The 24057-nt window shown below is 34.5% G+C and overlaps 1 protein-coding gene and 1 long non-coding RNA gene across 2 annotated transcripts in view; one reads left to right on the top strand and one right to left on the bottom strand.

The window, feature by feature from the left end:
* The window catches only part of ADAMTS19 (ADAM metallopeptidase with thrombospondin type 1 motif 19), a 255323-nt gene that overhangs the window by 64304 nt on the left and 166962 nt on the right, over positions 1-24057 (bottom strand). Inside the window, exons 14-16 of the mRNA XM_012447921.3 lie at positions 21650-21777; positions 17539-17659; positions 10988-11068 (exon numbers count right to left, since the gene is read on the bottom strand). Coding sequence (XP_012303344.3) covers positions 10988-11068; positions 17539-17659; positions 21650-21777 — 330 coding nt within the window. The remainder of the gene's footprint in view (positions 1-10987; positions 11069-17538; positions 17660-21649; positions 21778-24057) is intronic.
* Positions 1-24057, top strand: part of LOC135270622 (uncharacterized) — a 371213-nt gene that overhangs the window by 186876 nt on the left and 160280 nt on the right. The window lies entirely within an intron of this gene.

Here is a 24057-nt window from a genome sequence, read left to right as displayed (position 1 = left end):
TTTCTGCTTGAAAATATTTACCAGACCCCACCCCACCACACACACTGGGAGGTCAGACCCACACAGAGCACAGATGATAAGGGCAAGGGCTTCAGTGAGTTGAGGACATAGAGAATGGAATTCAAATTGGCTAAAACAGCTGAAGAGATTTTGTTCTCCACAGTCTTTAGTGGAGAACAACAAAAAAAGACTACATATAAGAAATAAGGATAAAGTAATCCTAGAGCAAAGGCTACTTTAGATGCATACTGACAAGGCTTTTAAAAAGCCTCAGGACGTTTAGCTGATCTGCAAGTAAATTAACTGTCCAGCAAAATGCAACTCAATACTCAATAATAAATAACAAAATACAGTCATTCAGCAATGTCACATTCATAGTATCTAGCATCCAACCAAAAAGTACTAGGTATGGGAAAAAGGGATTGCAACCTATCATAATCAGTGGAAAAATCAGCCGATAAAATGAGATCCAGGAATAATAGAGATGACAGAACTTTGAGACCAAGGCTTTTATTTTTTTATTTCGTCTGAGATAGAGTCTCGCTCTGTCACCCAGGTTACAGTGCAGTGGTACCATCTTGGCTCACTGCAACCTCTCCCTCCTGAGTTCAAGCAGTTGTCCTGCCACAGCCTCATGAGTAGCTAAAATTACTGGTGCCCACCACCATGTCCAGCTAATTTTTATATTTTTAGTAGAGATAGCATTTCACTATGTTGGCCAGTATGATCTCAAACTCCTAACCTCAAGTGATCTGCCTGCCTCGGCCTCCCAAATTGCTGGGATTACAGCTGTGAACCACCGTGCCTGGCTGACCAAGACTTTTTTAAAGAGCTTTTGTAAGTATGTTCAGTATGCACAACAATTCAAAGAAAAATATGTAACATTGAAGAGTAATGGAAACTATGAAAAATAATTCAAATTTCACAATATAGAAAATATATAAAATAGAAATAGAAAAATATACATAACTGTTATGATAAAGTCACAGAATAGAAAAATATGCATAATACCCGAAATGATAAATTCACCAAACAGATTTACAAACATTTTAGATATTGCAAAAGAAGTCCATGAACTTGAAGGAAACCTAATAGAATAGAAATTGACTGTAACCTAAAAAGAAAATAGGCTAAAAAAATGAACAGACCTTCTATGTCCATGGGAAATACCTGGTAGAGTCACGTATGTATAACTAGAATTCCAGAAATGTGGGTTGGGGCATACAAATTATTTGAAGACATTGTGCACAAAATTTTTCCAAATTTGATACAGTCTACAAACCTGCAAATCTAAAAAATGCAATGGAATCTAAGCCAAATAACCATAAAGAAAACCATACAAAGTACATTATAATCAAACTGCTGGGATCCAATAATAGGGATAACAATCTTGAAAGGGCCTAGAGAGAAAAAGGACATGAAAACAGGGAAAAAATTTAACAATTTACTGGATATATCATCATAACTAATACAAGACAGTAGACAATACAATCATCACATTTAGAGAGAGAATACAAAGTAAAAAAAAACAAACAAAATCTAGAATTCTACATCCAGTGAAAATATCCTTCAGATATGAAGGCAAAGTAAATATATATTCAGACAAACAAAATCTGGAAAATGTCAGCAGACTTGCTCTATAAAAAATATTAAAGTATGCTTTTCAGGCTGAAATAAAACGGTTCAGGATGGAAAGAGGTGTCTATGTGAAGGAAGGAAGTTGATACTGGTAAATGTATAAAAATATTATTGAAATTTTTAGTATAATTAACTGAGGCAACATGATTACAATGTATTTTGCGGTTTAAAACGTGTAGAAATAAACCGAAAGTAGGAAATGTGAGAGTAAGATGCATAATAGCAAAAACGAGGGAAAAGGGGAGTACACCATTCTAAGGAGCTTACATTATATATAAAGTGGTATAAATGATCTGTAAGGAGGCTGTAATAAGTTAAAAATACATACTGTAAATGCTAGATCAATCATTAAAAATATAAAGCAAGAATGATACTTAATAAGCAAGTAAAGAAGACACTGGAATAGTAAAAAGCATACTCAATCCAACAGAAGCCAGAGAAAAAGGAACAAAGAAATTAGGAGGAGATGGAACAAGTAGAAAACAAATTCAGTATGTCCAAAGTTACATTAAGTTTAAGTGGACTAAGGACATTGATTAAAAGAGAGATTGTCAGGCTAAAGAAAAGGAAAAATCCCACTGTATTCAATTGACAAGAATGAACTTTAAAAATAAATAGGTTAAAATGAATGGAAAAAGATGTGGCATGCAACACTAAACATTAAAAAAATCGGTTTAATGACCATATTATTATTGTTATTATTATTTCGAGATGGAATTTTGCTTTTGTTGCCCAGGCTGAAGTACAGTCTTGGCTCACTGCAACCTCCACCTCCCAGGTTTAAGCAATTTTCCTGTCTCGGCCTCCCGAGTAGCTGGGATTACAGGCTAATTTTTGTATTTTTAGTAGAGACAGAGTTTCATCATATTGGTCAGGCTGGTCTCAAACTCCTGACCTCAGGTGATCCACCTACCTCACCCCCTCAAAGTACTGGGATTACAGGCATGAGCCACCATGCCCAGCCAGTGACCATATTATTAATAGGTACCACAGACCAGGGTAAGAAATATTTTGAGATTAAAAAAAGACGTGTTTTTAAAGGTCATTTAAATTAGCATTATTTATTTTTTAAATGACATAAAATTTGCTAAGTAGACTTAACAATCCTAAGTGTATGCTAGATTATCAAAATGCATGAAGCAAAAACTAACTTAATTGAAAAGAGACAGAAAAATCTGCAATTTTAGTTGAAAATTTCAATGCTTTTCTCTCCTTAACTGAAAAAAATGATGAGTATCAGTAAGAATATAGAAGACCTGAACCAAATAAACCTAATTGATATTTAGAGATTGTACTCAGCAAATCTATTAATAGAACACAATTTTTTTCAAATATAAATGCATCATTGGCCAATAGATGCTATAAGTCATAAAACAGATCTCAATTGAAATTTTACTGAATATATTCACTTACCAGAACAGATTTAAACTAAAAATCAATAACAATATGTCTATTTTAAAAACTAAAAATATTTGAAAATTAAACAATCCATTTATAAGTAACTCATGAATCAAAGTAGAAATCACAGTGTTAATAAGAAAATATTTTTAAGAATATATTGTGGAATACAACTAAAGCAGTGCTTAGAGGGAATCTTATAGCTTTAAATTGTCACATTAGCAAAGAAGAAAGCAATACAATTCATGATCTAAGTTTCTACCTTAAAATGGTAGAAAAATGTAAACCCAATGTAAATAGAAGCAAAAAACTAATAAAGGGCAGAAGTTAATTAAATAGAAAGTAAATTAACAATAGGGTAATCATTAACACCAAGAGTTGGTTATTTGAAAAGATCAAATAACTGATAAAACTTTAGCTTATCTAATTAAGAAAAACAGACACAAACTAAAGATATCAGAAATAAGAGACAAAATATTGTTCTTATGGGCATGATAGTGTAATAAGGAGATATTATAAACAAGTTTAAACCAATGAATTTGACAAGGTAAGTGAACTGGATTAATTTCTTAAAGACATCAGTTACCAAAATTGACACAAGAAGAAAAAGAATATCTGAATAGCCATATATATACACACATACACATATATATATATGTATATATATGTGTGTGTGTGTGTATATAGATTTGTACTTGCATATGCCAACCAACTTAGTAACCATATAAATCTTGAGAGCTCAGAACTTCACAGTTAAGGTAAATTGGTGCTGTAAACTCATATAAGGGTTTGATTTGCCTTACAAAATCTCAGGAAAATTGATTTTCTACTTCCACTTAGTACTAAAGTTAATATAGATACATTTTCTTTCTTTTTCATTTTGTGGTGCAATTTCTATCTATCCATCACAGTGAAGCTGTAGTTCTTTGGTGTTGTTGCTTTATGCAGGGCTCTCTTACTAGAGTTCCCACTTTGTAAAGGCCTTAGGTTTTGTTTTCCGCCCACAGAGTCCCTGTGGCTCTCAAAGTCTAAACCTGCTTACCAGAATCAAGTATAAGTGGGTCTTCAGAGTCAGCCTAATTCTCTGGCTTCCTGTTCCCACTTTGTTTTTGGTATCTAAGGATTCTTTAATTTCTTTCCAGTTCAGAGGTGTTAAGGATTGAACATTGTTGCCCTCCCTCTAAATTCATGTTAAAACCCTACCCCCTAATGTGATCTTATTAGGAGGTGGAGTCTTCAGGAGGTAATTAGGATTAGATGAGGTCATGAGAGTGAAGTCTTCATGAATGGGATTAGTGTTCTTATAACAGTCCCAAGAGAGCTTGTTTCCTCTCTCTCTCTCTCTGCCATGTGAAGACACAGCTAGAAACTGGCAGTCTGCAATTCAGAGGAGGGCCCTCACCAGAACCCCACCATGCTGGTACCCTTGATCTCACACTTATGGCCTCTAGAAATGTGAGAAATAAATTTCTGTTGTTTATAAGCCACAAAGTCCATGGCACTTTGTTATAGCAGCCTGAAGTAACTAAAATGACAGGTATATTATAAAATGGTTTTTTTTCTTTTGAATTTGCCTCATTTAATTTTTTTTTTTAGTGAGAGGTTGTCCATAGTGCCTTGCATGCAAAACTGCATGGAAGGTAAGTATACCCATATGACCTTTTTGAGATTAAAAAAAAACCCGTAAGCTGCAATGATTTTGCAAAGGTATAACATAGATCTATCTGAAGTATTTTCCATTTTAGGCTTTTTGATATATTACTAACGAGACAATAATGCCACAGTCTTCAGAGAAGCAAATAATAATTGCATTTAAGAATGCAGTTCAAAGAAAGAATGATGAAAACAATAATTGTATTGGGAAGGGATTAAGTATCTCTATAAAATAATATATAGTTTGATATAGACAGGTTAATTTGTTTACAAATTATCAGTTTGCCAAGGTTCTATTTTCTTTTCTTTTTTTTTTTTTTTGCTAAAGCTATTTCAAGATGAATATTTCCAATGACTTCCTTCCTATGCCCAAAGGAGCATTTAAGAAATGTGATTTATGAAATGTATCTATTTGCCAAGTCTTTAGGTTTGAAATCTATGATTTTAATACAGTGTCATTTATTCTTTACTCCAAATTTGCCCCCGATCCATGTATCCCACATTAGTTAAGTGTTACTATTACTTGCCAGAAACCTAGAAGTCATCTTGAATTTTTATCCTCTTATCAACACTCACATCTATTTTTCAACAAGTTCCATCAGTTCAACTTCTTCAAAGTCTCTGGAAGCTACTAGGTGTTTTCCATTTCTATTCTCTTGCTAGGTTTATGTCACTGGTCTCTTTGTCTCCATTCTTGCACCCTTCCTGTGATTTACCAGAGGTGAATTATTATTATTACTATTTTGAGTCAGCAAGTAAGGAAATGTACTCTTGAATAAACATGGTAACATATTAATAGTATTTTTCAACATTGATTTAATCTCCAGAGCAGCATTCATTCTGGTTAAGGGCATAGATGCTGTTTCTTTCTACAAGTAAAAGACTCTGCTCAGTTAGGCCTAAGGCTAAGCACAAGGAGAATTTACAGTAACTAACTGAGACAGATATGTGATTCAACTTTTAAACTTAATGGTCTTTTAAAAACAAAGAGTGATTGAAGAATTATGTTTAGAGGTCACTAACAGAGAAAAATGATGGGATTTACTAGAATTGGAGACAGTGATTAGAGAAAAAAACAGTCATTTCATGATTTATACTCTTCTGAGTTAATTCTATACAATTAGTTGATCACCGTAGTTTAAAAGGGGAAAAAGAGGTTATATGGGGAAAGTTTAAAGAAAACGTGTTCAAATATGATATGTACTTTTAAATCACAAGTGTTGCATGGAAGACAATTACTTAAAATAATAAAACTAAAAAAGAGACAGCATGGTTCAGTGCCTAAGAACCCAGATGCTATGCCCAGAAGCCTTGGGTTCAAATCTAGGTTCACAGCTTCTTAGATGTATAACCTTGGGCAAGAAACTTAAAGTTTCTGTTACTCTAGTACCAGATTTTAAAAATTGGAAAATTAATAATGACTACTTTATAGAGGTATTCTGAGGATTTATGGATATATGTAATGCACTGGCCTATACTAATCATTAAACAAATGTGAAACATCTTTTTCTTAAACAAAATTCACCAAAAAGTCTATCATTTCCTGTGTACCAGACTTTAATTTAGTTATTGTAGACAAAGAACAAAATATCTTCAAGAATTAACAATTGAGATTGCCATTAGAAAAATAAGAATTTAAACAAATAAATTCAGAAACGTATAAGTGCTATACAGAAAATAAAGAAGGACAATGTAATAGAGAGTGGCTTGGTTAAAGGTCAGTGTATATGGAGAAAAAGTAATAACTCTGAGTAACTGAAATGATTTCCTAATGCATCACATTAGAATAGTAAAGAAAGTGAAGGATCAAGGAGGACTCTTGAGTTTTGGCATGAACTACTGGATAGAAATTAGTGAATATGGTAAGCTGAACAACCCTCCCCCCCTACCCCAACATATCTATCCATGTTCTTAAAAGATACATAGCATACAAAATATTTTCTCTGACCACAAAGGGATGAGGTTAGAAATCAAGAACAGAACCAGAAAATGCACAAATTTGTAGAAATTAAACAACACACTCTTTAACAACCAATGCATCCATGATCTGGAAACAAATGAAAATTCAACATTCCAAACCTTATGGGACACAGCAAAGGTTGTTCTGGGCGGGTGGGGGAAATGTATACCTATAAACTCTTATATTAAAAAAGAAGAAAGATCTGTAATTAATGGCAAAATTTTACAATGTAAGGAACTGGAAAAACAGAAAACTGAATCCAAAACTAGCAAAAGAAAGCAAATAAGATTAGAGCAGAAATAAGTGAAATAGAGAATAGAACACAATAGAGAAAGATCAACAAAACTAAAAGATAGTTCTTTGAAAAGATCAACAAAATTAGCAAGTCTTTATCTACACTGACTAAGGGAAAAAAAGAAAAGACAAGACTCAAATTACTAAAACCAGAATTCAAAGTGGGGATATTATAATCAATGCTACAGAAATAAAAATGATTATGAGTACTATAAACAACTGTATGACCATAAATTAAATAACCTAGATGAAATGTACAAATGTCCCAAAACAAAACCTACCAAAACTGAATCATGAAGAAAGAGAAATCATAAATAGACCTATAATTAGTAAGGAGATTAAGTCTCTAATCAAATATCAAATAAAAGCCCTGGATAAAACAGCTTTTTTTGGGTATGGCTTTAGGTAAAGGTCCAACTTCATTTTTCTGTATGTGGATATCTAGTTTTTCCAGTCCCACTGGAGAAAAAGACTGTCCTTTCTCAGTTGAATGGTCTTGGAATCCTTGTTGAAAATCATTTGACCATATATATAAGAGCTTATTCCTGGACTTTCTATTCTTTTCCATTGGTTTAGATGTCTGTCTTTATTCCTGTAGTAGGCATAGGACACTAATGTTTTTATATCTGTAACTTTGTAGGAAGTTTTGCCACCAGAAAGTCTGCATCCTCCAGCTTTGTTCACTTTCAAGATTGGTTGACAATTCAGGGTCACTTCCATATGTAAAGTTCCATATGAATTTTACAGTGGGTTTTTGTATGCCTTCAAAAGATGTTATTGAAATTTGAATGCACTTAATGCTTCTGAATTCACTGAACTTGACACTTAAAACTAGCTGTGATGGTAAATTTTATGTGATATATATTTTATCACAATAAAAAATATGTTATTGAGGGGGAAAAGATATTCACATCCTAATCCGTGGAACCTGTGAATGCTATTGTTATGGTCTGAATATTTGTGTCCTCCCCTAAAATTTATATGTTGAAACCTTAGCCCCAAGTTAATGGTATTAGAAGGTGGAGTCTTCTGAGAGGTGATTAGGTCATAAGCGCTCTGCCCTTATGATTGGGATTAGTGTCCTTATCCCAGAGGTCTAGCTATCCACTTCCACTATGTGAGGACACAGTGAAAAGATGCCATCGATAAATCAGGAAATGAGCCCATAATGGACACCAAATCCATTGGTGCCTTGATCTTGCACTTTCCAGCCTCCAGAACTATGAGCAATACATTTCTGTGTTTATAAGCTACCTAATCTCTGGCATTTTTGTAGCAGCACAAACAAGGACAGTTACTTTTTATGTCACATTTAAAGAAGTTACAGATATTAAGTTGAAGATCTTGAGATGGGAGATTATCCTGAATTATCCAGGTAGGCCTTAAATACAATCACATGTATCCTTATAAGAGAGAAGAAGAGGAAAATTTGAACACAGAAGGAAAGGAGAAGACAATGAGACCAAGGAGGCAGATAATGGAGTGACAAGGCCACAGGCAAAGGAATGCTGGCAGCCACTAGAGTTGGAAAAGGCAAGGAATGGATGTTCTCTCTAGAGTCTCCAGAGATTGTGTAACACTGCAAACACTGATTTTTGGCCCAGTGAAACTGCTTTTGGACTTCTGGCCTGCAGAAGTGTGAGGGAATACATTTCTATTGTTTTAAGTAACCAAGTTTGCAGTAATTATTATAGTAGGCATAGGACACTAATGCAGTGACATTCACTGTAGTGGAGAACACCAAGGGAAGAAGAGGTTTTAGCATGGAGTGGAAATCAAAATTTTTATTTGGACTTTTGATTCTGGACTTTCTGTTAGGCTGTTCTTGCAGTGCTCTCATGAAATACCTAAGACTGGGTAGTTTATAAAGAAAATAGATGTAATTGGCTCTTGGTTCTGTGGGCTGTACAGGAAGCGTGGTGCTGCCATCTGCTTGGGTTCTGATGAGGGCCTCAGGAAGCTTACAATCATGGCAGAAGGTACAGGCAGAGCAGGCATCTCACATGGGGAGAGAGGGAGCAAGGGGCAGGTGGGTGGGGGGGAGTATGTGCCACATACTTTTAAGTAACCAGATCTCATGTGAACTCTCTATCACAAGGACAGCACCAAGAGGATGGTGCTAAACCATTTGTGAGAAATCCATCCCCATGATCCAGTCACCTCCCACCAGGCCCCACCTGCAATATTGAGAATCCGAATTTGGCATGAGATTTAGAAAGGACAACATCTAAACTATATCAGACTTGTTATTTCTGAGGTACTTATGAAACTTTTGATAATTTACATCAAATAAACATGTAAAGCAGTAGAGCTAGATGTAATGGGGAGAGAACATAGCAGAGAAAAGAGCAGGACCCAGACCTGAACCCTATAGTATGGGAACATTTGGAAACATAAAGAGGCTGAGGACCTCACAAAAGAGACCAGTAAGAGACATCCAGTAGTCCTATAAACTAAGAGGAAAAAAAGTGTTTAATGAGGAGAGGTCAATAGTTTTAAATGCTGTTTACAGGTCAAGTAACATTGGATTTGTCAACATGGAGGGCATTTGCTGACCTTAAAAAAGGCATTTACTGCAGATGGAAACAGGAAACAGGACTGGACTGGTTGAAGAGACTAGGAGGTAAGAAATTTGAGACAGCATGAATATGTTCCCTTTGTAATACTGCCTGGTTTATTCAGCCACATGTGTCTTGTTACTAAAACCCATACTGTAATTTAGAATTTTGTATAATTGATAAAATTCTATTTGAGATATCTATATTCATTTCCAGTATAGAAAAAAGAAAACGTACATGGAAGTATAATAACCAATTGTCTGCTATTGACTGAATGTATTGAAATTGTCTTGATTATGGCCAGTGTCTCTAGAAACTGGGCATTAGGACTTTAATCTGAATCTGAAAATCCTGTATGATCTATTTGTACCACAGAAGGTAAAATAGATTAAATACCAATTAATTGGTATAAATGGTAATAATTGGTAGTGTGTCACATGATAAAGAATTACTTTTACTGTCCCCTTTCCTCAAATTTTTCTACTCCTAGAATGCAACTCCTATTGAAAAAAAGTCAATCTGAATGTAGATTATGTATTTTTGATATTACAGAGTAGAAACAATCATGCAAGCTGGGTTGTTTCTATGTACAAAGGATTACTCATTGGGACATTATTGCTCATTTAAGAAAAAATAGGGAGGACATTATTACAAAAATAAGCTTGAGAACTTTGTGTGTGTGTGTGTAAAGATAATATTAACACAATATTACAATTCTGGAAAAGCATTTTAGTCTACTGCCTGACATAAACATATTAGGTCCTTCTATCTCTGGATGCTAGATAAAACTTCATTTCACATGACTTAATTAGATAGAAACTTTAACATATGAGCATGTATATTTTTGGCAACTTAATATTTTTCATATCTTTAAAAATCATTAATTGATCTAATTAAACTATTAAAATGACTGATACAGTCCTTTTCATAAGTAATACTTAAAAATTTAAAAATATTTTCTTCAAGGTGAGTTTTCCTAAAATGAAGCGCGAGAAAGAAACCTTTTCCATTACAAAGTCAAATCCTTTAGTATGTAGAACATTACTTAAAAAATGCCACAAGATTTCCTAACTAAACGATCATTGTGTGTGTGTATATATATAAATATATATATATGCAATTAGTATGCACATGTATATGTGGATATATGTATATATGTGAAATAAATATATTTATGAAATATATACATATGGGTATAAATCATACCCCAATCATTCAATTAGGTGTTTTTTGTTTTTTTAATCTTGGACTAACACGTGGAAGAAGTTTTTACCCCTCAAAAACATATAGACAACCAGATTGCTTTTGCTCCTGGGAAGTCTTGGGAGGGAAGGAAAAATATTCCTATTTGATATGATAAAAGATAGTTCCTGGGAAGTTCAAACATAAAACTAGAAACTGATTGACTTCCTCCTCATCATAGAAGTCTCAGGGCAGGGAGTTGGGTTCGTACTTGGATCTTCTCTGTGTCTGTAACACAGGTTACCTAAATAGCTCTTTGCCGGCTTTTCCTCCACAACTTTGATTCTTCTTGCTCCAGCAGGTATCACCAGCACTTCTACATAACCTGTAAGAGTCAATAAAACATGAAACAAATCTTAAGTTCCTTCAAAATCTCTTTTCTTCATCGACTTGCCTTTTGTTTTCCTTTTGGTTTTGGTTATTGCTATGATATTTCAGTACTTATGCAAAGAAAAATTTTTATATATAAAAGCTGTCATGATTTCCAGTGAAGTTTCTTGGAAAGATGTTGAGCCTACAGCACTACGGAGGACAAACAGGCACTTTTATTTTATGTAAAACAAAACAAAACAAAATCTCATTGATACCTTATGAATTGTGAGGAGAGAAAAAAAACAGTGGAACAGCCTGGTTAGAAACACAGTGGATCTTGAAATAGAATAGATAACCTCAGATTTTGCTGTGGGAGCTTCTTTAAGTTAGAAAGTGTGAGGAAGAAGAATGTATAGCCGGAGAAAATATAGCAGGCCGGGACTAAATCCCTGGAGTAGTTAAGCATAGGGCATGAGAGACCAAGCATTCTCTGGAGGATTTTAACAAAGGGTTTTGAAACTGGTGCTGGAGGCAGTAAGTGTAAGGTCACACCAGGCATTCTAGGGTCACCGCTAAAGATGTCAGACAGCTAAACCCAATATACAATTAGGTGCTTCTCAGGAAACATTTTTCAGCAGAGGTTAAGGATATAATCCTTGAAGAGAAATAAAATGATAAGGTAAAGAAAGATAAGAAGAGAAAATGTGCAGAAAAGTACAGACTCAAGATTTCCCTTAGTGCAGAAAAGTGACACAGAACAGATGCCTACTTTTGCTTGAAGTTATATTTTCCAAATTATATTAAAATAATATTCTTCTTAGTAGTTCTGTGCAGATCCATGCATCCTACAGAAGCCTACCTTCAAAGCTTTAAAAAAGGCACAAGAGTTAATTCCAGAGTTGTCTCCTGTTTATTAATTATTCATCTTCCTGAGAATGTTTAGCTATTTGGTGTACACCAAAAGGTAGCATATACCCCACCTGGTGGCAGTGGCTGGAATTAGTAGCATGTTGTTTTAGAATCATAATTTCCATTCAAGAACACTTAATTTAATTAATTTAATTAACTATTGAACTGCACATTTCAGGAACACTAAGGCATTCTCAATAACACCAAACATAAAAGCATTATCATTTTTTACATGAACAAAATAAGCAGCCATTAAAATGGAAACAAATGCATAATGGCTATTTGCACATAAAAGTCAGGTAAGACGATCTCTGCCCTCAATGAGCTTATAATTGAATTGGAAAGACAGGCATAATTACCTTATATAAATGAGTTGAATACAATGACAAATATCATGTGAAAAAGAAAATATGCAAAATAATATCATTAATTCTCTGCTGAAGATTATAAACCAGGGTTGTTTAAACAATCTCCATCTCTGATCACATAACCACTCAAGGCTTCAATGCTATTTTTATGCACAGAAGTAGGATTTTTTTTTTTCCCTGTTAAATGGTTATAAACATTACTCATACTTGGGAAACATTGTCATCAGCCAGAATCACTATGTTTCAGAGGAAAGAACAATTTATAAAGGAAAGCTTCACAAAGAAGTAAATAAATAGATGAACTGCCTTGGAGAATGGGTAGAATTGCTATGCATACAGAAGAAATGAGTTCACTGTATATAAGGAAGAGTAAGGGATATGTGGTGTTGTTAGCGGCACCTGAATAAAATCTGATGGAATGAGAAGATGTAAGAGCATGGCTCTGTTAAAGCGAGTTTAAATGCATGCCCAGGAGAATGAATTTATCAATTTGAAACTATTGAACATTCTATAGCATGGACCTTGGTAATTGGATCCTGGCTTCGAAAGGCTTTGTCTAACAGTAATACCCAAGATGAACAGGGATATATATAGTTGTGGGAAACAGTGTCAGGACGCTAATGTTAAAATCCAGGAGTAATGGGGCTAAGGGAGAAAATCCAGAAGATACTCTGAAGAAAAAAATTTCTGAACTTGGTAACCAAAAGAAAGTGGGTATAATAAAAATTGAACACAATGCTTTATTATTAGTTATGTGAGAATGGGGCCATCATTTACAGGAACATGAAAGTCAAGAGAGAAATCATCTCATTTTGGTAATAACGGAATAAATGTGGCTTTGCAATTTGTATCTAACAAAGTGGTATAACACACTAGTTAAGGCATTCAGTAAGACCTCTGGAACATCTGAAATCTGGAGAAAGGTAAGGCTATTGACATAGCTTTGTGAGATATCCTTGAGGAATCACCAAGTTAAGGCAGGGGGACAAGTGGAGAAAATCAAGAATAGAAATAAAGGACTCAACTTTGGTGATGGTCATAGTTTTTAACAAAGACATAAAATCAGGAAAGAAGATAGAGGAAGAATAATCATGAGAAGACGGATATCTGGTCTGTTTGGGGAGTGGGACCTTATGGAAGAGAGTATCTTGTGAAGAACTGCTGGTCAACTGTCAAAAGCTGTATGTCAAACACGAGACATGAAAGAGAAAGATGACCAAGGAGAGTCCTCTGAGTGTTCCAATCAAGAGATAATCGTTAAACTCTGAGCAAATAAATTTAGTAAAGTGTTGAGAGCAAATGTTGAATTTCAGAATATTAAAAAGAGTAGATATAACAAAGTAGAGGTAGGATGTGCAAATTCTTGTTTGAGTTTAATAGTACTCTCTGAGGTATGTTATACATTAGAGCTACAGTTATATGTAAGTTTATAGTTATATTTAGAGTGATTATTATTGAGTTGGGATGGCTTAAAGGACAGGTTAGACTGATTTTCAAGAAGAGAGGTAGAAAAATATTAATCAAACATATGAAGAGAGAAAGCCAATGACTGGGAGTTAAATACTTTTCAGTAAATAAGCCATTTGGCACAGTTGACAGTGTACTGACTTAGAAGCTTAGAAGTTGGATCATGAAGCCAGTGAAGTCAATATTGTAAATTTGATCCCCATGTGTACTTTGCACATAGTAACATCCTATTTTATAACCAGAGATCCCATTTTTAATCAGCTATCTTAAAATGTTGATAGCAATCTTCATCTTTATGGTAACAACAGTGAAGTAACAAATGCCATATTTTGAAAAACTGCTGTCTGCTAATCACTATTATAGTTACTTTACAGAAACTATTTTACCCATAATTATAGCCCCCAAGGTAGATACTACACTTCCCATTTAACATGATGAGAAAATAAAGATAGAAGAAAAAACACACTTTCCAACACTGTATTGTCAGTAATTAGCTGACCCAGGCTTTGAACTCAGATCTGTCTGTTTCTCCTGTTCACTTCCTGCTATAATTCACTGCAACTGTTTCCTAAAGTAGAAAAAATAGTTAACACGATGACTCTCCCACTGCTGTGGCTAACAACCAAACACACAAAAGCTCTTAGAGCATGTCCTCCTTATATGCTATTTTCTTATACAAAGGATAAAACATGTTGTGCCCATTTTCTTCTTAGTAAATATTGATAACTATGCAGTTCAACAACTGGCCAATATATAGTTTGCCTTTCATTCTTCTAAAAATTTATCACTTGGCTAGGCAAATTACAATGAAAGACATGATAAAGTACTAAGGGGAAAAAAAAAACAAACTTCTTTTCCAGCTCCAACAAAAATGATTTAGCAAACTCTAAGTAGAGCACAGGGACTGAAAACACCCATGTGTGTCTGTACGTGTGCTACTCATATAATATATACAGTGTGCTTGGCCAACTGGACAAATAGGGCTGCATGGCCTTCAAAATTCTAGGAAGTACATAACTACAGGGATAAAATTGTCTCAAGAGAAATAAATGCAATATTCCTGAAGTCACAAGTAGATGGTGCCTGTGACAGAATTAATAACTCAGGCAGAATTTCTAAAATTGAAAGTTATACAAATTTAACATTTCATTATTAAACTAGCAAATATTAATGGATCACACACTATGCTGATAATTGTAAATATGATGTTAAACAAAAATAGCATATTTGTTTTTCATTGAGCTTAAGGTCTAATGGGAAAGGAAAGACAAGTGAACATAAAATTATAAATGTGACTAGAGCTAAACCATATGGATACATATATCATAAGCGTCACTAAAATACTCATTCGTGATAGGAGGTACAGGGTGTTCAGGGATCACTTAATTAAAGAAATGATATTTAAACTGAGAACTAAGTGGTGTCTAGATTTTCACCCGGCAAAGCCAAGAGAAGGCCGATCAATACAAATTTGGAAATTCCAGGTGTGGGTGTGCGTGGTGGAGGTTGATGGGTGGCAGTGGGGGCATGGTCAGTTTTAGTACCTGTAGGAACTCAGAGAAGGAAGAGGACCTTGGTATGAGATGAGGCTGGAGAGACAGACAGGGACAACATATGTAGACATTAAGATTCTGGTTTATTCCCTGTGAGCAATGTGAAATTAACATGGAGTTGTAAGGACGCAAGTGGCCTTATTAACCTTTAATATTTGTAGTATCTTAGGCATTGTCGTTATTTTCCAAACATGCTGTTAATATAACTTACCTACAATGAACAAAAGTAGAAATTAAAGTGGAATAAAAAGGGAATTTGAAGTAGAAATCTGGGAAAATATATATTCACATAACTGCAGTCAGAATGAAAACAGTTACTGATTTTTAATGGTATTTCTGTTTTCTATGGTTAGTAGAAATATGAAGTGTTATTACAATTAAAAGCATCAGTGCTAAATGTGCATCAGTATTCTGTGAACTGTTTCCATGCATATTCAATAAATATAAAAGAATATTCTTTAAAAATTCTAATATCTTTAAATTTCTTTAGTCTTTCAAAAATATTTTTGAGCTTCTGCACTATAAAAAAACTTCTGCCATCACAATCAGGTGGAAAAAGCTGATTATAATTAAATTTTCTAGTTGAAAGTCTGAGAACCTGTTTTGGCTAAGTATGTATGTATGTATGTATGTATGTATGTATGTATTTATTTTTAAATGAGTGCTGGCAGATTTTTGATGTGTGGGACCTATTGGAGACTAAGAGTTAGATCTGCAATTTACCATAGGCCTTACTTACTTCTAGACTTTAAGATGTTCGGGCTCACTGATCTTTTATTCTGCTTAGGCCTAGCAACAATTTACATTCAAACTTTAGAAGATTGTGACTAATTTTCTTTTCTGAAGGACTCTTCTATCTAAAATGAACTCAGTTTTCTCAATTATTCAACATAAATGGGCTGTTCTTTGTATTAAAGTAAGTTCATGTGTTAGACTCAGATTTTCTTGTTCTCTTCAAAAAGGAATTTAAACTCAGAAAATGTTGGTGTATGTAATAGACACATATAAATGATCAAAACAGCATATTTAGGCTGGGCACGGTGGTGTATGCTTGTAATCTCAGAATTTTGGGATGCCAAGGAGGGAGGACTGCTTGAGCCCAGGAGTTTGAGACCAGTCTGTGGAACATAGTGAGACCTCAGCTCTATAAAAACACAAAAAAATTGGCTAGGCATGGTGGTGCATGCCTGTAGTCCCAGCTACTAGGGAGACTGAGTTGTGAGGATTGCTTGAGACTGGGAAGTGAAGGCTGCAGTGAGCCATGCCCCACTGCACTCCAGCCTGAGCGACAAGAGTGGCACTCTGTCTCAAAAAATACATGTGTATGTTTTTAAAAATAAAAGAGTATATTTGATATAAGTATAACATTCATGAAAATAGATACCAATATTAAGGGTACAAGACACATGCCCAGGTAACAGACTAATGTAAACACAGAGAATGTTTGCTTCTTTCCAGTAAGCTTAAGATCCTGAGTATAAAGCATTTTTCTGCACATAAAGCATATGTTGGGTCACTATATTTCAGTAAAGATAATACATTTTGTTGTAAATTACTTTAAATGCATACTATATAGATCATTCATAATCATTTTAATCTTACATCCTCTGAGTATTAGTCTTTATAGATGAGAAAACAAAGTAAGAGAGGATGATCTCTGCTATTAATCTATTTGGAACATTATCTCCCATCTTCTGACTCCTCTTGGTTGTATGCTAGACTGTTATGGAACCTCTGTTTCCAAAAAGGTACACCCTGATAATGCAGCAAAAACATTAAGAAAAAAATAATGACAATGGAAAGCTGGAAACCAGAAGATTACTATTCTCAATGGTTGCTTTAGGCTGTTACGAATCGTTATTTTCCATTAGACATCATTCTTTGCATTGGAGAATAAGGTCTGTAGAAACCTGATAACATTAGCCAATGCAAATTACATTATTCCCGTGCTGTTCTAACTTATTACATGTACAACAGATGAATTCATATTTTCATTACTGGGAAACGAGCTTGTTGGAATTTTTGGCTCATATCACATGTATTATATGTCATCACAAAAAATAATTTAATACGCATTGCAAGTCTTCAATAGAATTGGAACGGTAATCTCTAAGTTAAATTCAATGTAATCTGTGTCTCCAAAGATTGCAGGGGTTAATACTTATGAAAAACTAAAGAAAAATTACCTGCTCCTCTGGTGTGATTCAAATCCCCTTTAATGATTTTGCATGATTTTCCATTGCCATTGCATACACCACAATGATCTTCCCTGGCAAGAGACCCTAATAAACCATCACAGCCAACTTTCTGTAACAAGAGAATGACAGCACTTCATAAATAGAGGTATTCTTTTCTTGTTTTACTACTAATTTGTGACAAAACTAGTCTCTATAAACCATATATATTTAATTGTAAAAATTATAAAATATTATAATATGGATGTCAAATAACATAATCTGTAAAATGACCATGAGAGTGATGAGAGGTTTCTTTATTTATTTATTTTTTTCTTTTTGTGAGACAGGGTCTGGCTCTGTCACCCAGGTTGCAGTGCAGAGGCTCCATCTTGGCTCACTGCAACGTCTGCCCCCTCGCTGAAGCCAGCCTCCCACCTCAGACTCCCAAGTAGCTCAAACTATAGGCATGTGCCATCATGCTGGACTAATTTTTGTGTTATTTTTGTCGAGACAAGGTTTCACCATGTTGCCCACACTGGTCTCGAACCCCTGAGCTCAAGTAATCTGCTTGCCTTGGTTTCCCAAAGTGTTAGGATTACAGGTGTGAGTCTCTGTGACCAGCTTAGAGTATCTTTTATAGTAAGTAGTAAATGACACCATAAAGTAATTTGGAAGAAAATATTTTTGAAAAAAATGCAATTTACATAAATCCCAAAGGAAATCACATTTCTGTTAAATATAACATGATTAATTCCTTCTACTCAACAAGGAACAGATATACTTCACTATATGGATGGCTTAACTTTTAAAGTGATTGTAAAGTCAGTGCTAAATAGTAAATATTAACTTTCTGGAAAACTGAATATAGATGTTTATTTTTACTACAGTTCATGAAATCAACTATAGTTTATTCCATCCCTTTGGCACCCAGCAGATGAATGTAAGAACGCCTCACAATCTGTGGCTGCTTTAAGGAAATATGAACAGTTGGGAAATTAATTTTTAAATGCTCCCAGAAGAATTTTGTTAATATGAATCTTCTGAGGCCAAATTAATTGCCTCTTTTCTTGTAAATAATGTTTGCTTCCTATTGATGAGAGCAAAGTTGTACATACTCAAAGGGCATAATTTAGTATGTCAATACTGTCAGAAATAAATGGTAGTATTAAACAATTCCTCCTAATCAAGAAGGATTTGGAACAGAGACTGATGATACATCCATTTATAATAGGTTCCAATTACTGTAGAGGAAATTTTAAAATATTAAATACAACTGAAACAAAAACAGAATCTTTGTGATTGGTGCTGCTGGTGTTGGGGTGGGGGAAGCTAGCAGATTATTAAATGCAGCTGCAGGATGAATATGCTGGCAGCAAAAGTCACATTACAACTGCATAATACAGCATTCCTTTCATTTGTCAAGGAGGGCCTATCAGTGTCAAGAGGTACAAAGTGTTAGCAGAGAACTCTGATCAGCAAGTCAAAGCTTATTCAAGGAAAATAAAGAGAATGTCTGGATGAAAGAAGTAGCCACCACAGGAAATGCACAGAGCACAACCAAGTATGTGAAGAGAACATTAAGCAGGAGCCTGACCCTGGGAGTCCTGGGTTAGGAGGAAAAGTCTCTTCATGTTCAAATGGGGAAAAAATTGAGTAGAGCTAGAGTGCTTTTGAAATAATAAAAGTATCTTTACTGTTCTATCCCTGGTACCCACATTGTCTCTTGGCAAATGGTAAGAAAACAATAAATAATAGTTCAATTATTAGATACATTGGTACTTAGTAGTTTCTTAGTTTTTCCCAATCCTGTAACTAGGATTATGCAAGGTCTGTAAATCTAAAGCAAAAGTAAGGAATAGACATATAATTTATAGTTCAATAATCATATATTTTAAAAATAAAAGATATATTTTATAATTGGTAGTTTTAAGTATCCACACATATCAAAAAACACTCACATAAATCCAAAAGTTGAAGATGAACTACTTGGAAGAGGCAAAGCCGTATCACTGGTAGCAAGTACCCGAGGTACTACTGGTGTGCTGGAGATATGCAAATAACATGATCATACAGGCTCCAGCCTTCCTAATTAGTTTTAGTAAGAGAAGCTTCACAGAACAAAATGGGTCACCAGAGAAAGCTGTCTGTTTTCAATTGCCTTCCATTCACTAAGTCTGGAATGCTATATTCAGCTTTGGTGCTAGACATTTAGTGATAAAACACGCTAGTCAAACTCCCAGTTGTTAAGGGTTGTTAGAAAAACTAAAGAGGCATGTTTTTAATTTTATTGGAAGACTAAATGAAGAATTTTAATTAAAAAGCCAGAATCTTGAAGTATTTTAATGCCATTAGACGTCACAATCCATTTCAAATAATTCTAATTTAATTATAATCATCAGGTCCACATAGCATTTGTGCGGAATCCTTGTTGTAATTTTAATGTTTAGCCAGGGACTCTGTAAAAGATTTGGCTTATACAGTATGTTAAGTAAAGAGCATAACAACTGCTATTATATTTGACATGCATAATTTAAAAAATAAATTCATTTAAGACATACAATAATCTAACATTTACATATAATGACAAGATAAAAGCTTTACTAGTACAGCATATAGTTCTGAAAACAAAATATGTATAAGTAAAATATAATTTTTTAATGAAAAATTACATTTTGGTTACTGTCATATTCTGCTAAAGAATAAAGGAAATTAATATGTAATCATAAGACTGCTTCTTAAGCCAATGGTTTTACATGATTCTATGCTTTAAACCTGTAGCATACTGGCAAAATATAGAATCTCAGAGCTGGGAAAGCATTTAAGTTTCGTGTTGTTCCCAGCTCCTTACCCAGAAGTGTACATGCTTCTGTTGGATCATGGATTAATCCATTCATAGCTTGAAATTGTTTTCAATTTTTGGCATTTGTGTGCATGTATGTGTGTATGTGTGTGTTCAATTGTGCATTTTTCTGAGAAAAACATTCATCAAATTCTCAAAGGAGTGTATATAGCACAAAGTCAATGACCAATGGTCGGCCAACTTTATTTTACAGATTAATTAATGCACGCAAATATATTTTAAGTGATTTGCCCAAGAAAAATTTCCTAAAGGCTGTCATGGATTCAGTCCACTCCACTCAGCAACCTCTTTCATTGCTAAAGGATTTATTCCTCTCCTGCTTCTGGAAAGTTTATCAGAACTCATCTAGAATAAAGAAATCTGCTTTCCCCAAGGTTGTAGCCACTTCTTGGGGCAGCTTGCATCCAAACAGTAGTAGATGCTGGGAGTAAATGGCCTGGATTTCTTACCCCAAATGGTGACTTTCAAGCCCCATGCCAGTTTAAGTGCTCCCCACAGGGTCAGCTAACGTATTGTGACTGCACCAGAGTCTGATTTCACCCTGCGTCCAAACCTGCCTGTTCCTCGTCTCTACATAGATGTTGATCATGAAAACACTTGGCATTAAACTTTGTGCATATTGATCTTCCAGGGAAAGTCAATTTGAGACAGTGGCAGAACCATGACTAGCAACTGCTCAGTTCTACCTCTGATCTTTCCACTATGCTCTTCATAATCACTTTAACAGAAATTCTGTTTTTCTAAAGATAGGTGAAAAGCATATAAATGCATGTAAATGGAAATTTTTTAAAAGAAAGAGAAAAGCAAATAAAATGTTTAACTATTGTAAGAAAGTTGAATATGCATTTAAAAATCACCTGAGTCAAGTATGTTGATAATACTTGAGTATGGGTTATTAGGTCAATTTTATTGATTTTTGCCTGAGGGTTCAGTCTTGGACACAAGGGATAGAGAACTAGAGTGCTTGAATTTCTGGTCTGGAATATTTTGGCATAAAATGTCCAAAGTGCTCTAATTTTAAACCTGTACACAATCAAAATCTCAGATTTGTTCAGTTAGTAATGGATTTTATGGAGCATCAAGTCATACCCATCATTGCACAGATAAAAAAATGAGGTTTCAAAGTAAATTAGACTTGCTCAAGGTCACAGTCAAGGCAGGACTATAGCAGCATCTTAGTTTTCAACCATGCTGTGAAGTTGCTCAATGGTCCCACAATCTTCCTTCAACATATAAATTCTTCTTTTGAGAATGTCTTACCTGGCACCTGCCATTTGCACAGATATCTAATCCCTGATGTCCACAAGAAGTTCCATCCATCACTTTTTCTGCTAGAAGAATAGGCTGTTCTTTTCCAACAGGGGAGCAAAACAAGGCACATGGTTTTTCTACATACCGAGTGGATAAAAAGAAATAAGAAAAAGTTACTCCATAAATATTTTTTATCTTAAGCTTCATTTTTCAGAAGGTTATTGAGTACAAAATATAATTCAGTGTTAATTTTAAGTAGTATAATATTAGATTAGATGATATTGGAAGATTACTGTGTGTAGTAAATGAGGTGCCTGGAGATGGTCAATGAATTTTAATCATCTTCTAAGAAATCCGGCTTCAAATTATCTTAAAATGTATCATTTGTTATTTTATGGCACAACATATCTAGCACACACAAACCAGACCTCCTCCCTGAATAATATTGGCACACCCCAATTTTTGCTCGTATTCCTTTGAAATGATCTCCTCTTCATCTTTAGGAGATACCAGGATTCTACCTATTTTTAAGTCCTGGTTATGATTTACTTCATGCTTAAGTTCTTTCTTGATGTCTTACTTCTAAATTTCAATATGCTAATTTTTATTTCCATGTAGTTTGCATATTCCAATTGAAAAAAATGTCTAAAGGGAGAAAGAAGATCCTCTAAGATGAGCAATTCTCATGAAGTTTTCTGTTACTAGGATTGTAGTAAAAGTTGCATTCGTAAACAACATTTCTGTTACTAGGATCGTTAGTACGATGCAAATGCAACATGAATGTTGTTTTGAAATGCAGTACCAAAACCTAAAATGCAATAAAAAAAAAAATGCAGTACCATCCCATGAGAGCATCCATAGTTATGTGCAACTGCTGATGTGCTAGGGAGAACTCAGTCCCCTTCACCACTTAGGCAGAAACTATGTCGTTGTACACGATGATCTCTAGGTTGAGAACCATTATTCCAGATAAATAATTCCTAAGTAGCTGCTAGTCTTCTTTGTGCCTCATTGAACAGCAAGGTAAGATGTCTGGGGTTAAAACACTTGCCCTTTAGGCTCAGAAAGTGGCACAATATTTTTAAAGTGTTGTGTCCATTTCCAAGTCTCCTACAAAGGAGCTGTAGTATTTGGTAACCCAGTAGTACTACTGTCCAAATCTGAAACCTCAGAGCAATTTCCATGCTACATTACTACTCTATTGGCTTGACACCAGTCAGGCCCTTTACTGTTTATTAAGCTTATATAAATAGAATGGAAAATAGTTTACAGTCTCTGACACTGATCTTCCCTTATGTCTTCAGTAAAGTTCCACGTATGCCGATGGGATTCTATAAATACCAAATAACAGCCAGAGGCATGGAACAGGGTATCACTTTGCAAAGAGAAGACAGACAGTTAAATGAGCCTTCAGAATTGAACATTTCAAACAGTTTTCACATGTGGCTTCTGAATACTGCTCTCAACAATTTTGGGGAGTTGGAACATGGCCTTTAATGTGCATGGTTTTGAAATTTTCCTTTAAGATGCCATTATAAGCCGCAATAAAGCATTTCAGTGTGCTCTCACACCTCAAAGTAGGTTATGTTTATTCAATGACTGCTTACTATGTCATATCTTTGAACTTAAAAACAGCTGCTATAATTGTAACACTTTAAAAGTGGTGTATATATAATGTTCTTTCTGGAGTTTTCATTGAAGAGAAGAGCAAACCAGATACATGAATAAATAATATTGAAAGGAGTTAGTCTCCTAGAAATTCCATTCATATTCCAAGCAAAAATTCAGATAAAAATTTTTGTATTTCTCTTTTTATAACATATTGCCAATACACTCTGCTCCCTTTAGCTGTACAGATGACATAAACAGTTGATACCATTCTTCATTTCTGGAGTATACCCTCAAGGCTGTGACATTGTAGTGATCCATGTAACATGCCATACTTGGCAGGCAGGCTCAGTCTTGATTTAAGAGACCAACTCTTTCCAAGATATGCATTAGACACGGATTTCAGCCAAATTTTGGCACACACAAAGTATGTGAAATACCTGAATGCTGAAGCCATGCATCTCTTTTCTCTAAAAATAAATGTTCACTACTGCATTGCTACCCTACATTTAATTCTCTTAGGCAGGGATTTATGTATTACATAACAGATATAGTCACTTTTATTTTAAGGTGTCACATGTTATTGAGACTAGGTTTTTTTTTAAAAATTATATATTTCAATTTCTTGCATAGTGCTATAACACATGTAGGCTAGTGACTGTTGTATATTTTATTTGAAATACAGACTGATGAGTTTGATTGATACATGTTGCAAAATCATCTCAAATGCCAACCTGCTGATTAAACAAATAGCTATTACGGATTATTTTGATGATATACATCACTTTGTAAGAGTCAGGAGTTCCTTT

This window comes from Aotus nancymaae, unplaced genomic scaffold, assembly GCF_030222135.1.
Source record: "Aotus nancymaae isolate 86718 unplaced genomic scaffold, 86718_ANA_hifiasm-v0.15.2.pri h1tg000064l_1, whole genome shotgun sequence".
Taxonomy (NCBI): domain Eukaryota; kingdom Metazoa; phylum Chordata; class Mammalia; order Primates; family Aotidae; genus Aotus; species Aotus nancymaae.
Note: the sequence above shows the minus strand (reverse complement) of the source record. Positions and strands in the feature narration are given on the sequence as shown.